At 47.6% G+C, this 15786-nt stretch overlaps 1 protein-coding gene across 1 annotated transcript in view; it reads left to right on the top strand.

The window, feature by feature from the left end:
• The first annotated feature begins 2708 nt into the window (after window positions 1-2708).
• Window positions 2709-15786, top strand: part of NFE2L3 (nuclear factor, erythroid 2 like 3) — a 32869-nt gene continuing 19791 nt past the window's right edge. The window contains exon 1 of the mRNA XM_012496827.2: window positions 2709-3569. Within this exon, the coding sequence (XP_012352281.2) occupies window positions 3000-3569 (570 nt within the window). The 5' untranslated portion in view covers window positions 2709-2999. The remainder of the gene's footprint in view (window positions 3570-15786) is intronic.

Below are 15786 nucleotides of genomic sequence, written 5' to 3'. Positions count from 1 at the left end.
TCTTAGGAGTTGCCTACCCTACCAGGATGCCATTTAAGGCAGTGCTTCTCAAACTAACCCTGGTGAAGAATCAACTTTAAAAAAAATTTTTCAATTTGTTGCAAGTCAGCACTTTTGTCAAATAAAATAGAAATTCATTTCTAGAAAAATGAAATTACAAAGGCATTTAAAAAACCCAAAACCTCAGCTTATCTGTTGATGTTGTAATGATGTCAAATTGCTATAAAAATTTCTTTAGGCCAGGCATGGTGGCTCACACCTGTAATTGCAGCACTTAGGGAGGCTGAGGCAGGAGGATCGCTTGAGCCCAGGAGTTCAAGACAGGCCTGGGCAACACAGCAAGACTCCATCTCCACACACAAAAAATTTTTTTGTTTAAATTCTCAATTCTATTACTTATCTCATTTGGATCAGAAGCAAATAGTTTACACACGACCATCAGTTTAAGGTCAACCTTTGAGTAGCACTGATTTCAGGATTTTATGAATGCAGATGATTTTTCAAGGCTTTTACAAGACAATGGTTTGGACTTTTCACTTGGCTGTTCCTAGACGGAGGATTCTAGAAATAAACCTAAAGAGAAGTTTTTCCTCTAATTTCATTCCATTCTCTCCATGCTCCTAAAAATGGGACTTTTTATTGTGAGTAAAGTCAAGGGTATGTAGGATTGTCTCCTGGTTAACACTTTACTGCAAGGTCTTTTAGGTACCCTTGTTCCCACCAGTCAAGAGCCAGAGTTAAGCCATGCTTTTGAAGTGTGTAGTCTGAAAGATATTTAACACTATGATTATCAATTCACATTGTAAAATGGTGAGGGGTCAGCCCACTTCCCAACAAATGTTAGAAGTTCGAATGCGCTTCCTGTTCCTAGTCTATTCAGATTTCTCAAAATACATCTCAAGTGTAACCTCCTTAATTCAACTAATAAATTTTTTTTTGAGCATCAACTGTGTGTAAGATTCTGGAGGGCACCACCTTCAAGAAGGCACCGCCTCTACTCTCAATAGTTTTAGAGCTCCATATATAAACTTTGAAGTAATTTGCATCTAAGTATTTTGGAAATTGAGTACATTATTTCTCTTGTTTCTTAGTGTCTCACAAATTTTTATCTCATCTCCCTAGTAAAACCATAAACTTACGGAAGGAAAATACTCCATTTCATATCCTTCATGCCTCCAGCACAGCCTCAGGCAGTTAGTAGGCTCTCAGTAAAAAGCTGAAGGCAGCATTTACTAAGCTGAGACTCTAAACCCGCTGTTCAGAGACTAAATGCTGTGAACGGGGTCTTGATAACCTGGAAATCACCTTTCTTCATCCTCTTTGCCACCCCAACCCATCCTCCAAGGCTTAACAAAGAGGAAGCAACTTTAAGAAGTCTGTTTCTGCTCCCCTGGTCCCCATTCTTTTCTCTTCTTACGACACTAGCCCAGGAGAGAGATGAGAAAGCCAGGTGGAGGGAGGGGCCTTTTAAAACAAGTCTTGCTCAACTTTTTACACAACTGCCCATTCTCAGTTGGGCATCCCCTCCTGTCCCCTTTTCTTCCAAGGAAGGGAGCTAAGGTTAGTAAAACCTACCCTTGCAAGGCCCAGTGCTGGGTACTGTGCATGGACAAAGGTGAACCAAACAGGTTCCTTGTCCTCAAGAATTTACAATGGACAAATCAGACCGATTCTCATCTACAACACAGAGTTGAATGGGCCAACTGTTACAATGTTGGCAAACGGAGAAAGCACGGTGGAACAGATGGGGGAGAGATTAATGCCAACTGGTGAAAATTCAGAGGATGTAGCTTTGGAGCTAAGCCTTCAGGGTGAGTAATACAAACAACGGGTAGCAGGGAGCACTTCCTACCTATGCAGCGCTGTGGTCGGTGGTTTACATGCATTATCTCATTTGGGGCTCACAAAAGGTCTGCTGGGGAGGTGCTATTATTAGTCTCATTTTACAGTGAGAAAACTGAGGCCCAGAGAAAAGGAGAGATTTGTCCAAGGTCGCCCCTCAAGTGGAGGGGGAACCTGAACTCACTCAGGTAACTGTGGAGCTGGTGCTGTCAACCCTCAAGGAAACAATGGATAAGGAGCAAAGGATACCAAGAGCGGAGGGCTAGCACTATGCAGAGCACGCCCAGAGAAGAGAGAGGGGTCTGTGAGGCTGGGACTGCGGTGTGCAGAGTGGTGGGGTGACTGATCCCAATGGCAACGGTGGAATTTACATGTGAAACTCCGAACTTTACACAAAATATTTCATCTGACCTCAACACATCCCTGTTTGACAGGCGCTATCATCCCCATTTTACAGATAGCGGAACTGAGACAGAGAGGTTACTTTTGCCCACTCTGCCCGCCCAGTGTCCTCACGTTGGGGTGGAAGCCCTTTTCAAGCTGCCAGGCACCTCGCAGCTGCCCAGTCACTCTCCGCCCAGTGTACACATCCTGTCCCTTCCCACCCAGCTACCCACCACCTAGCCCTCCACCCCAACTCCCGCCCTTGGCTCTCAGCAAGGATGGCCCAGCTCACGGCCACAGGGTGGCAAGGGGCCACTTGGTGCCCAGAACAACTTCTGCTCCCAGAAAGCCTTGCGTTCCCCGGACATAAAGAGGCTTTGAGCTCGAGGAGCCCCGCCCCGCGCGGCCCCTCCCACTGGCGCGGGCCCGGGGCGGCAGGGGGCGTGTTCCCGTCGGCTGCGCCCGCGGCCCGGGGCGGAGCTTGGCCACAGCGCCTGGCTGCAGGCGGCCGAGCGAACGGGCTCGGCGCGCAGGTGGCTCCTCCTTCGCTTCTCCCGATCCCCGGCGGTGCCAGGCACGGTGCCGGCTGCCGAGGGAACGCCTTTGTGCCCGGTCCTGGGAACCCGCGACGGCCGCCGCGCGCCCCGGTCCATTGTTTTGCTTCTCTGGGTTCCAGGCAGGTGCGGCGCGCGGGGTCCGCACGTGTCACCCCGGCGGCTGGGGCGCCGGGACCCGCGGGCGCCGGCAGGGGCGTTCCCGGGCGCGCGGCTACGATGAAGCACCTGAAGCGGTGGTGGTCGGCCGGCGGCGGCCTCCTGCACCTCACCCTCCTGCTGAGCTTGGCGGGGCTCCGCGTAGACCTAGATCTTTACCTGCTGCTGCCGCCGCCCACCCTGCTCCAGGACGAGCTGCTGTTCCTGGGCAGCCCGGCCAGCTCCGCCTACGCGCTCAGCCCCTTCTCGGCCTCGGGAGGGTGGGGGCGCGCGGGCCAGTTGCACCCCAAGGGCCGGGAGCTGGACCCTGCCGCGCCGCCCGAGGGCCAGCTGCTCCGGAAGGTGTGCGCGCTCGGGGTCCCCTTCATCCCTCGCACCAGGGTGGATGCGTGGCTGGTGCACAGCGTGGCTGCCGGGAGCGCGGACGAGGCCCACGGGCTGCTCGGCGCCGCCGCCGCCTCGTCCACCGGAGGAGCCGGCGCCAGCGTGGACGGCGGCAGCCAGGCTGTGCAGGGGGGCGGCGGGGACCCCCGAGCGGCTCGGAGTGGCCCCTTGGACGCCGGGGAAGAGGAGAAGGCACCCGCGGAACCGACGGCTCAGGTGCCGGACGCTGGCGGATGTGCGAGCGAGGTAGGTGCAGAGCGGCAAGCGAGTGAAGTGCGGCGTCTACGCCGTGTCGGATCTGGGCAGGGGCCACTCTCGCTGTGTCCTGGCACCCTTAGCCCCTGGACTTTGCAGGTTCGCAGATGATGCTGCTCTGATTCCGAATAAAGGGCTACTAGTGCTGTCTCTGTGGTTTTTAGGTGTTTAAGGAAGAATTGGATGAAATCATCCGTTTGGTTGTAGAGAACACCTTTCCTTGTGTTTGATGGCTGGCAAGAGTAGTTCGGGGATGGGGAGGGGAGAAGCAATGCCCACTGTCTTCGCTCAGTACCTCATGTACACTGGGATGTCGTTCTCTGGGACCCGTGCCCGACCTGGACGATGTGAAGGAGGCTGTGACCTCTGGGAGGATGCACGTTTTTAAGAACGACTCTCCCGGCCTAACGCAAGGGCCTTCGCCCTGATTTCAACCCAATTCCTGTTCGTTTTTGCTGCTTCCCTGGATTAAGGAGCCATGGTCAGGGTCTATTCAGAGGCCAGCCGGCAGGCGGTCCCCCTGTGACCTAACCATCCCCTGCACCTAGCAATCCTCCTTCCTGGAATTTGTGTAACCTCTTATTAGCATAAAGAAAACAGGTACCTTGACAGTCACTTAGTGACTAACAAGTTCCCTTTGGTTTATGGGCCCAAACCCTTCTCTGGCTTAACTTCTTTCTGAAACCAAGTTTACCAAGATCTGTTGCTTGAAGTATCTGGTGCTCCCCATGGAACGTTTGAGTTCAGTCTAACGACACTTTAACACCAGTTTCCACAAAACCACTTTACCCAAAGTTCCTTCCAGGGGACTTTTAAAATTCTGTCTCGGCTCAAACTTTAGTGTTTGCAACTGGTATCGATCAACCAGTGGTGATCAACTAGTGTTCTTCAGATGTTGTTTTTGTGGGGCGCATTCTTATGCAAAATGGGAATTGGGGCTAAACTGGTTTGTTTGTTGCTCTTCAGAATTGCCGTTTGTGTAGGCAGTTGCCAGACAAGCTTCTCCACCCTCCTGGAGGGGTCATTGTATGGAAGTGCTCGGTGATTCACTGTTATGCTGATCTGAGCCCTTCCTCTTCCTGGGGACCGGAACCACTGGGGTGGGGGCCAGTGAGAGTCTTGGAGGGATCCTTCTGTGTTCAGGATATACTGTGGGAGGTTCTTCCCCGCTCACTCATCCAATCTGGACCCCATGGGGTCTGTCTCACCTAAATGCTCTGCCCTCTAATAAGTGAGTACTTGCTGCACTACCACCATTCCTGGTTCTGTAACACAGAGTTGAAACCTAGTGCTGGATGCTGTACCAGATGGCACTCTGCCACCCACACCTGAATGCCAACCTGTGTGCAAAGTGCACAGGGACCTGGAGGGAGGAGAGAGGAAGCTGTTCAGTCCTCAGAAACTTACCTCCCGGCATCACCTGGGAGACAAAGTGGCCTTCCCTTGGCTGTTTTTTTGTTTGTTTTGTTTTAAAGACAGGGTCTTGCTCTGTCGCCCAGGCTGGAGTGCAAAGGTGCAATGACGACTCACTGCAGCCTCAACCTCCCCGGCTCCAGCAATCTTTCCACTTCAATCTCCCAAGTAGCTAGGACAACTGGCGTGCACCACCATGCTGGCTGATTTTTTGTAGAGACAGGTCTCGCTATGTTGCCTAGGCTGGTCTCGAACTCCTTGGCTCAAGTACCCATCCCATCTCAGCCTCCCAAAGTGCTGGGTTTACAGGCATGAGCCACCGTGGGTGGCCTAGACTGGCAGGCCTGCCTTGGAGTCAGCTGTTGAGCCTGGGCCAGCCAAACCGCTGTGGAGGCTCTGAATCCAGCTTTCCTAGGGGAGAGAGTGAACTTCCCCGAGAACCATTCTCCTGGCAGCGCCTTCCTGGCTGGGCTGGCATGTGTGCACCATGTTCACTGCTGGGATGACCTGGTTACATTCAGTCTGGCAAAAATCGGCCTTACAGTTGTCACGGCCAGTTCACTTTTGTTGCCTTTTACATCAACCTTGTGTGGTGCACTGGCCAGGTACCCTTATATACAATTTGTACTTAAAAAAATAGGGCTGAGTGCGGTGGCTCACACCTGTTATCCCAGCACTTTGGGAGGCTGAGGCGGGCAGATCACTTGAGGTCAGGAGTTCGAGACCAGACTGGGCAACATGGTGAAACCCCATCTTTACTAAAAATACAAAAATTAGTTGGGCGTGATTGCACGTGCCTGTAGTCCCAGCTACTCGGGAGGCTGAGGCACGAGAATCACTTGAATCTGGGAGGCAGAGGTTGCAGTGAGCCGAGATTGTGCCACTGAACTCCAGCCTGGGTGACGGAGTGAGACTCTGTCTCAAAAAGAAAAAAAAGAAGAAGAAGAAGAAAACTAGAAGCCCAGGTTAGGGATTTGGCTAAAGCCACATGTCAGTGCAAAAACAGGGACCAGAGCCTGAGTCTCTTGACTCTCAGACTGGCACATTAATTAAGTACCTACACTGTACTCAGGCTCTTGGGACATCTGGGACATCTCAGTGCATCTGGGATGGGGTGACTCAGCCTCCCACTGCCCAGGCTAATCACTCTCCAGTGCTAGATTGTGCCATTCATAATGAAGAGGTTGCAATTTGGAACCATGACTTTGGGGAGAAAATGGGCTGGAAAAACAACACTGGTCTTTGCAGTCAGCTAGACCTGGGTTTGGGAGTATCACCTGCTAGTATGCCCTCCCATAAGCTGCTTGAATCACTCCAAGCCTCAGTGTCTCATGTCAAGTGGGAGAGGAATGTGTACTCCAGAGGGAGGTGTGCTGATTAAGTGGGAAAAGCCCATGGGAAGGGCAGCATGGTGCCTGGATTGTAGCTGCTCTCTTCTGCCCTCTGTCCTTAACCCACCCTCCTTCACCTGTCCCCACTCACTGGATTCCTTTTGGCTTTTTTGTCTGCATATCTAGTTTGGTTGGTTATTAAAGAAGTGGGGTATGCTAGACCCAGATTGCCTGGTTTTGAATCCCAGCTCTACCACGTCTGTGACCTTGGACAAGTTGCTTATCCTTTCTGTGCTTCATTCTCTCCCCCTGCACAATGGGAATCAGAAGGGTGCTTACCTCAGAGGGTTGATGTGAGAATTAAAAAGTTCATTCCATGTAAAGGGCTTAGAACTTGCCTGTCACTTAAGTGCTTAGTAAATGTTAGCTACTGTTAACTTCAAAGAGACGAAGTGCTTTGTCCCATAGGAACATAATTTTTAATTTTAAAAAATAGATAATTCCAGTGGCTTACATTTGAGTTGCAGGAGTTTTATAGTATAATTTTCCATAATTTATGTACATATGCAAAAACATTTTGGAGTAGGGGATTTTCCAAGTATCAAAAGGAGTACTGTTTTGGTTTCAACTTCTTACTGGGGCTTATCATTATCTGAAAACTGACTCTGGAATTCCCCAGGGCTGACATGCTTCCCTTCATAACCACAGTCATTCACAACAGATGAAGCATGCATTCTTCCAAATAACACACAGGTTAAACAAAGAAATGAACAGTTTTTGTAGAATTGAATGGGTAAACATATGGAACAGCTGCCTACAGCCAGCTTCAGTATTTCAGAGAGCTGTTGCCACTTTGAAACTGAGAGGGCTTGTGGTCATTTTGATGTGGTTTCCTATCCTGGTACAGAGACCCTCTGCTGGGTGAGGGGTCTGGTAAGACCTCTTGATTAACAGTTTGAAGAAACTGTTGGGCTGGGCTGGGCGTAGTGGCTCACGCCTGTAATCCAACACTTTGGGAGGCTGAGGCAGGAGGATTACGAGGTCAGGACATCGAGACCATCCTAGCTAACACAGTGAAACCGCGTCTCTACTAAAAATACTAAAAATTAGCCGGGCATGGTGGCACATGCCTGTAGTCCCAGCTACTCGGGAGCCTGAGGCAAGAGACTAGCTTGAACCTGGGAGGCGGAGGTTGCAGTGAGCCGAGATCGCTCTACCGCACTCCAGCCTGGGTGACAAAGCGAGACTCCATCTCAAAAGAAAAAAAAAAGAAACTGTTGGGCTGGTTTCTTCAGGGCACAGAGAGAATCTGATCCAGTCAATATTTAATTTTTTTTTTGAGACAGGGTCACTTTGCCTCCCAGGCTGGAGTATAGTAGTACCATCACAGCTCACTGCTGCCTCAACCTCCTGGGCTCAAACGATTCTCCCACCTCAGCCTCCCAAGTAGCTGGGACTACAGACGTGCACCACTGCTTCTGGCTAATTTTTTTTTTTTTTTTAGTAGAAATAAGGTCTCTCTATGTTGCCCAGGCTGGTCTCAAACTCCTGGGCTCAAGTACAGGCATGAGCCACTGCACCCGGCCTCAATATTTAATTCTAAGAGTAAAGGAAAGAGAAAGAAGGTCCTTGATTGTTAACGTAAAAATTGTTTTTCATTTCAGAATAAAAAATAGTCCCTAACTCCTGGGCAATGGACAAGAGATGAAATTTCAGACATTTGCCCATTTTTAACTCACAGCTATGTTACGGAAATAGTCTTGTAATAATTACATACATTGCGTTTATGACAAGCGTTCACAGTGGGATTTTCATTTTGTTTACTGAAGGAAGTTGTAAAGGTGCACTATTGTCTTTGTATGGGAAAGGATGTCATAAGTTACTGTATGAGTTTGCTAGGGCCGCCATAACAAATACCACAGACTGGGTGGCTTAAACAGAAATTTATTCTCTAATAGTTCTGGAGGCAAGAAGTCCAAGATCAAGGTGTCAGCAGATTGGCCCTTCTGCGGGCTGTGAGGGAGAAAGTGTTCTACAGCTCTCTCCTGCCTTTTGGTGGTTGGCTGGCAATCTTTGGCATTCCTTGGTTTCTTCTTCATCACCTGAGCTCTGCCTTCATCTTCACATGGCACTCTCCCTACGTGCATGTCTGTATCCAAATTTCCCTTTTTTGTTGTTGGGGTTTTTTTGTTTTGTTTTGTTTTTTATTATTGAGATGGAATCATGCTCTCTCTCCCAGGCTGGAATTCAATGGCACAATCTCGGCTCACTGCAACCTCTGCCTCCCAGGATCAAGCGATTCTCCTGCCTCAGCCTCAGCCTCCCAAGTAGCTGGGATTACAGGTGCCTGCCACCACGCCCAGCTAATTTTTTTTTTTTTTTTTTTTGAGACGGAGTCTCGCTCTGTCGCCCAGGCTGGAGTGCAGTGGCACAATCTCGGCTCACTGCAAGCTCCGCCTCCCGGGTTCACGCCATTCTCCTGCCTCAGCCTCTCCGAGTAGCTGGGACTACAGGCGCCCGCCACCACGCCTGGCTAATTTTTTGGATTTTTTAGTAGAGACGGGGTTTCACCGTGGTCTCGATCTCCTGACCTCGTGATCCGCCCGCCTCGGCCTCCCAAAGTGCTGGGATTACAAGCGTGAGCCACTGTGCCCGGCCAACACCCAGCTAATTTTTTAATTTTGTAGAGACGAGGGTTTTGCTATGTTGCCCAGGCTGGCCAAATTTCCCTTTTTATAAGGACATCAGTCAGTCATTGGATAAGGGTCTACCTTCCTTCCTATCTTAACTTACATCTGCAATGGACCCAGTTTCCAAAGTATGGGGGTTGGGAGTTCAACATGAATTTTGGGGATACAGTTCAATCTATAACAATCACCATCTTCCTTCCGTCAATTCTTGGGGTGTTCAGCTTGCTTATGATTAAAAGCTAACTGAGCTGTTTCTGAAAGCAGCTGGTCTATATGGAGGATCATTTACATAGGACTTGGTGTGTGCTCCTGAGAAAATCTGGGGTTTTGCTGGCTTGATGTGCAACCCTGGGGAAGCTTGGCTCAAACCATCTTTTTCCAGTCAGTTATTTCCCCTCCATTAGTAGGTTACAGAGAAATCATCTTTGCCAAGTCTCTTGTATCATTCTCCTTCTTTGCATGACCCCTACTTCTCAACCCAGGCAGTGGGAAATTAGCATGCAGGACCCAAGCCCTGACTTGAGGCAGGCTGGTCTAGGGGTCTTGTGTGCTGGCCCTGGAGTCAGACCAGCTGGGGAAGATCCCAGTGCCACACTGGCTGTGTGATCTGGGGCACACTTCTTAAGTGCTCTGAGCCTTGGTTCCCTTATCTGTAAAATGGAATAGTAAGAGCACCTTAGGAAGTGGTGGTGAGGATTGAATGAGATAGTGCAAGTTGAGCAGGGTTGATAACAGTATTAATAATTCAGGTGGGGCTTGTACCACTTCTTCCCCAATTTACTCCCATCCATTGTGTTGTCAGGTGCAGGTTTCCAAAGCACACCTTGGTTCATCTCTCTGCTTTTTGTGGGATGCCTCCTCTAGCCCGCCATTGCCTACTTATTCAGTATTTTGTCATTCAGGGCTGCCCTTGTGGCTTATGTGACCCAACCCCCAGCTGCTCTTGCTGGGCCTCTCCATGTAGCCTTCTTTCCAGGAGAAAACTTTCTCCATCCCTTTCCCCAAGCAACCCTATGATCTCCTGCCCTTTACTCTGTTCTTACCTGTGCCCGGAATGCCTTCCTTTCCTTCCTCTCAAGTCTTTTATGGTTAAATTCTCAAACTCAGCTCGACCATCACCTTATCCATAAAACATTTCCTGTTCTTCCCTTTGAGCCCTATTGCACTCTGTAACATTTCTTCTATAGGACTTGGTGTCCTCTCCTTTGAACTGCAGTGGCTGGAGTGTGGAGACTGGGTCTTGGCTTTCACCTGAAATAGCACCCAGGGACAGGGTTAGGAGCAGAGGTCAGTTCAGCCAGTGTCTGTTGAGCACTTACCATTCATGACATTGAGTTTGCAGAACTTCAAAGATACCACGGGTGTGAAGGTGTCTAGGGTCCTTCAAGGCCCGAGTCTTAACTAGAAAGTAGGTCAGATCTGAAATCCTGATGGGCCATCTGACTATTTAATGCCAACTGACTGAGTGGATGGGGGCAGTGGAAAGCAGACTTTCAGGCTGGCATTATAATTAATCAAGTGGTGAAACTTGGGATTGCCTAAAGTTATATAGCAAGTTAGTGACCTTGCTAGGAATAGAACAGGTCACTGTTCTTAAGCACTGAGTAAACCATACGCCCTGCTCACTATAAAACTTCAAAGGTAAAAACAAAAGTCTGTTTCATTCATGGCAGCCTTGTGATAGGAAGAGTTTATTCTTAAAATCTTGTTGCTTTTTTTTTTTTTTTTTTTTGAGAGATAGGGTCTTGCTCTGTCACCCGGGCTGGAGTGCAGTGGTGTAGTCATATCTTACTGCAGCCTCAACCTTCTGGGCACAAGCCATCCTCCTGCCTTAGTCTCCCAAGTGGCTGGGACCACAAGCATGCACCACTGCACCTGGCTAATTTTTTAAAAATTTGTTTGCAGAGACAAGGTCTTGCCATGCTGCTTAGACTGCTCTCAAACTCCTGGGCTCAAGCTATCCTCTTGCCTCTCCTCCTAAAGTGCTGGGATTACAGGTGTGAGCCACCGCACCCAGCTGGATCTGTGTTAATATTCAAATACAATTCTGGGCAGCTGAAGCCTGGCTAGGCTGAGGTGCATCCCTGAGTTGTTTTTGGTGGAGTTGCAGGTGGTGGTTGGCAGAATGTGGGCAAGTCACAGAGGCAAGACATGATCTTTTGAAATTGGGGAGAATTGGGTTCCTGTCTTTATCTGTCAGAGTTCTCCAGAAAAACAGAACAAGTAGAATGTGAATAAATAAATACACACATACACACAGATTTATTTCAAGGAATTGGATGATATAATTGGGAAGGCTGGCAAATTCAAACTCTCCAGGGCACCCAGAAACTCTGGAAGCTCCGCAGGAGCTGCAATGCTACAGGCTTCAGGGAGAATTTCTTCTTTCTCAAGGAAACCTCAGTTTTGCTCTTAAAGCTCTCCAATTAATTGGATGAGACCCACCCAGATTATTGAAGATAATCTCCTTTACTTAAAGTCAGCTGGTTGATTGTAGATGCTAACCACATGTACAGAATACCTTCAGAGCAACACACAGGTTAGCACTTAATAGAATGACTTAAGAACAACAGCCTAGCTCCTTGACATTTAAAACTGACCATCACGCCATCCAGCTCCACCTCTTCCTGGGAAACCATGGTTTCCAAATTGGTAAATGGAGAAAATTAACATCTTTCTTGAAGAGTTCTTGTGAGGATTAAATGACACTGTATGTTTAAGGGCTGGTACAGTTCCTGGCATAATAATAGATCGTCAACAGTTCCTGGCATAATAATAGATCGTCAACAGATGATTCGCTTTTATTGCTTCTGAGCTCCAGGTCAAACCTCCAGGACACCCCTTGTCTTCTAGAGGAAATTACCAAAGACTGGAATCCACTTCAGCATGAAAGGAACCCTTCCCTCCCCAAGGGGGAGGTCATACTGGAAATGGTTGAATGAATTGGGGCAGTTCCATGCTGAGAAGATCAGACTGAGGAAGGATCATGATCACCAACTTCAAATACTTGAAGAGCTGTCATGTGAAGGAGGCCTTGGACTTGTTGAGGAGGCAGAACTCTAAATGCCAACTGAAGTTCTGCTAAAGCTCAACTGCAGGAAGAACTTAATTTCTTAGCTTTTCTCTCTCTTTTTTTTTTTGTCCTTGCCTTTCTTTAGAGTTTCTCCAAGGGTCTAAGGGCAATCTAGTGACTAAATGAGAGCCTCCTGGGGCACTAGTTAAAATGCACATTGCCAGGCCCACCCGTCTACCACCAGGCTGAATGAATACCTCTGGAGTTTTCCATACCCCCATGTGGTTCTTGTGCCATCCCAAGCTTAAGGTCCTCTGCCTTGGTGCTCCTCCCCCAGGGCTCCTCAGTGTCCAGCAATACCTGAATGGAAGGAGAGTCTGGCTGAAAGCCCTTCTATGAATTTAAGGCCCAGAGCAGTTAAAAAACTGGGCCAAAGTGACTTACCAGGTACTTAAAAGTCAAAGCCCAATTTCCCTAGCTCCTTTTATTATTTCCTAATATATTCTAAAGAACATCTCTCTGGATGGGGGTGGAGGTAGATTGGGGAATGGGGATCTAGCATGCAAAAACAATGAATGCAGAATTAGCTTGCACATAAGTGCAGTTTAAAATTCATGCATAATGCCAGGGGCAGTGGCTCTTGCCTGTAATCCCAGCACTTTGGGAGGCCAAGACAGGAAGATCACTTGAGGTCAGGAGTTTGAGACCAGCCTGGCCAACATGGCAAAACCTCATCTCTACTAAAAATACAAAAATTAGCTGGGCATGGTGGCACACACATGTAATCCCAGCTACTTGGGAGGCTGAGGCACGAGAATCGCTTGAACCCGGGAGGTGGAGGTTGCAGTGAGCCGAGATCACACCACTGCACTCCAGCCTGGGTGACAGAGCTGGCCTCCATCTCAAAAAAAAAAAAAAAATCAGCGGGGAGAACTTTCTGAAAAGTTCTGTATCATGGTTGGGGTGTCAGTTACATGGGTGCCTCCATTCGTCAAAGTGTGCACCTAAGGTTTCCGCATTTCTGCGTGTATAAATCCTACCTAAAAACAATTAAAGAAGAATTGAGTGGGGAGGGGTGAAGGTATTGATGATAAAAGAGTGCTGATCATTGTTGAAACTGGGTAATAGTTACATGGAGAGTGCACTGTATGATTCTGTATTCTGTTTACATCTGTTTGAAATTTTCCATAATAAGGAGAAATACAAAAACATCATGTATTTTGAGGACCAGTTGGCCTATTCTGCCTGCTGGGATAATTTAACACTAAATAAATGAATCATAAATGATACTCTTTACTGCCGCCCCCATGGAACATGGGCCTCTTCTGTCTTAGCTTCAGCTACCTAGAGGATGTCTGCCAAGTTTTTCAGCTGTTTCTCTGCCTTCTCCAGGGAACTTTAGAAGTAAGTTTAGACTATTTCACTTTTTTTTTTTTTTTTTTTTTGAGACAGGGTCTAACTCTGTTGCCCAGGCTGGAGTGCAGTGGCATAATCAGGGCTCACTGCAGCCTTGACCTCCCAGGCTCAGGTGATCCTCCCACCTCAGCCTCCTGAGTATCTGGGATTACAGGTGCGCACCACCACATCTGGCGAATTTCTGGTATTTTTGTAGTGATGGGTTTCGCCATGTTGCCCTGGGTGGTCTCAAACTCCTGGGCTCAAGTGATCCACCTGACTTGGCCTCCCAAAGTGCTGGGATTACAGGTCCATATCACATTTTATTATGGAAAATATCAAGTATTTATTACTAGTAGAGAAAATGGAGATGGATAATGCCCCCCTCCCCATCATGTAGCTTCAACAGTTACCAATTCATGGCTGGTTGTGTTTCATCTTTAACTCTCACCCTCTCTGTCCGCCCCTCTATTCTTTTGAAACAAATCCCAGACATTTCTTAGCAAGGAGAAGAGAAAAACCAAGCATTGTTCCTTTCTTACTCTTCCACTACCTCCATTAACTGAAAAACCTTCTGTAAATATTTCAGTATATATCCCCAAGTCATAAGGACTCTTCTAAACATAACCACAATGCCATTAGTGCACCTAAAAGAAATTCACAAGGATTCTTTTTTGTTTTTTTGAAACGGAGTTTTGCTCTTGTTGCCCAGGCTGGAGTGCAATGGCACGATCTCAGCTCATTGCAACCTCTGCCTACCGGGTTCAAGCAATTCTCCTGCCTCAGCCTCCCAAGTAGCTAAGATTACAAGCATGCGCTACCAAGCCCAGCTAATTTTTGTATTTTTAGTAGAGACGGGGTTTCACCACGTTGACCAGGCTGGTCTTGAACTCCTGACCTCAGGTGATCCGCCTGCCTCAGCCTCCCAAAGTGCTGGGATTAAAGGCATGAGCTACCACACCTGGCCAGGATTCTTTATTTATTCATTTATTTTATTATACTTTTAAGTTTTAGGGTACATGTGCACAACGTGCAGGTTTGTTACATATGTATACATGTGCCATGTTGGTGTGCTGCACCCATTAACTCGTCATTTACATTAGGTATATCTCCTAATGCTATCCCTCCCTCCTCCCCCGACCCCACAACAGGCCCCGGTGTGTGATGTTACCCTTCCTGTGTCCAAGTGTTCTCATTGTTCAATTCTCACCTATGAGCGAGAACATGCAGTGTTTGGTTTTTTGTCCTTGTGATAGTTTGCTGAGAATGATGGTTTCCAGCTTCATCCATGTCCCTACAGAGGACATGAACTCATCATTTTTTATGGCTGCATAGTATTCCATGTTGTATATGTGCCACATTTTCTTAATCCAGTCTATCGTTGTTGGACATCTGGGTTGGTTCCAAGTCTTTGCTATTGTGAATAGTGCCGTAATAAACATACATGTGCATGTGTCTTTATAGCAGCATGATGTATAATCCTTTGGGTATATACCCAGTAATGGGATGGCTGGGTCAAATGGTATTTCTAGTTCTAGATCCCTGAGGAATGGCCACACTGACTTCCACAATGGTTGAACTAGTTTACAGTCCCACCAACAGTGTAAAAGTGTTCCTATTTCTCCACATCCTCTCCAGCACCTGTTGTTTCCTGACTTTTGAATGATGGCCATTCTAACTGGTGTGAGATGGTATCTCATTGTGGTTTTGATTTGCATTTCTCTGATGGCCAGTGATGATGAGCATTTTTTCATGTGTCTTTTGGCTGCATAAATGTCTTCTTTTGAGAAGTGTCTATTCATATCCTTTGCCCACTTGTTGATGGGGGTTTTTTTTTCTTGTAAATTTGTTGAAGTTCTTTGTAGATTTTGGATATTAGCCCTTTGTCAGATGAGTAGATTGCGAAAATTTTCTCCCATTTTATAGGCTGCCTGTTCACTCTGATGGTAGTTTCTTTTGCTGTGCAGAAGCTCTTTAGTTCAATTAGATCCCATTTGTCAATTTTGGCTTTTGTTGCCATTGCTTTTGGTGTTTTAGACATGAAGTCCTTGCCCATGCCTATGTCCTGAATGGTATTGCCTAGGTTTTCTTCTAGGGTTTTTATGGTTTTAGGTCTAACATTTAAGTCTTTAATCCATATTGAATTAATTTTTGTGTAAGGTGTAAGGAAGGGATCCAGTGTCAGCTTTCTACATATGGCTGGCCAGTTTTCCCAGCACCATTTATTAAATAGGGAATCCTTTCCCCATTTCTTGTTTTTGTCAGGTTTGTCAAAGATCAGATAGTTGTAGATATGTGGCATTATTTCTGAGGGCTCTGTTCTGTTCCATTGGTCTGTATCTCTGTTTTGGTACCAGTACCATGCT

Source organism: Nomascus leucogenys, chromosome 17, assembly GCF_006542625.1.
Source record: "Nomascus leucogenys isolate Asia chromosome 17, Asia_NLE_v1, whole genome shotgun sequence".
Taxonomy (NCBI): Eukaryota; Metazoa; Chordata; class Mammalia; order Primates; family Hylobatidae; genus Nomascus; species Nomascus leucogenys.
This window is presented reverse-complemented; position numbering and strand designations above follow the sequence as displayed.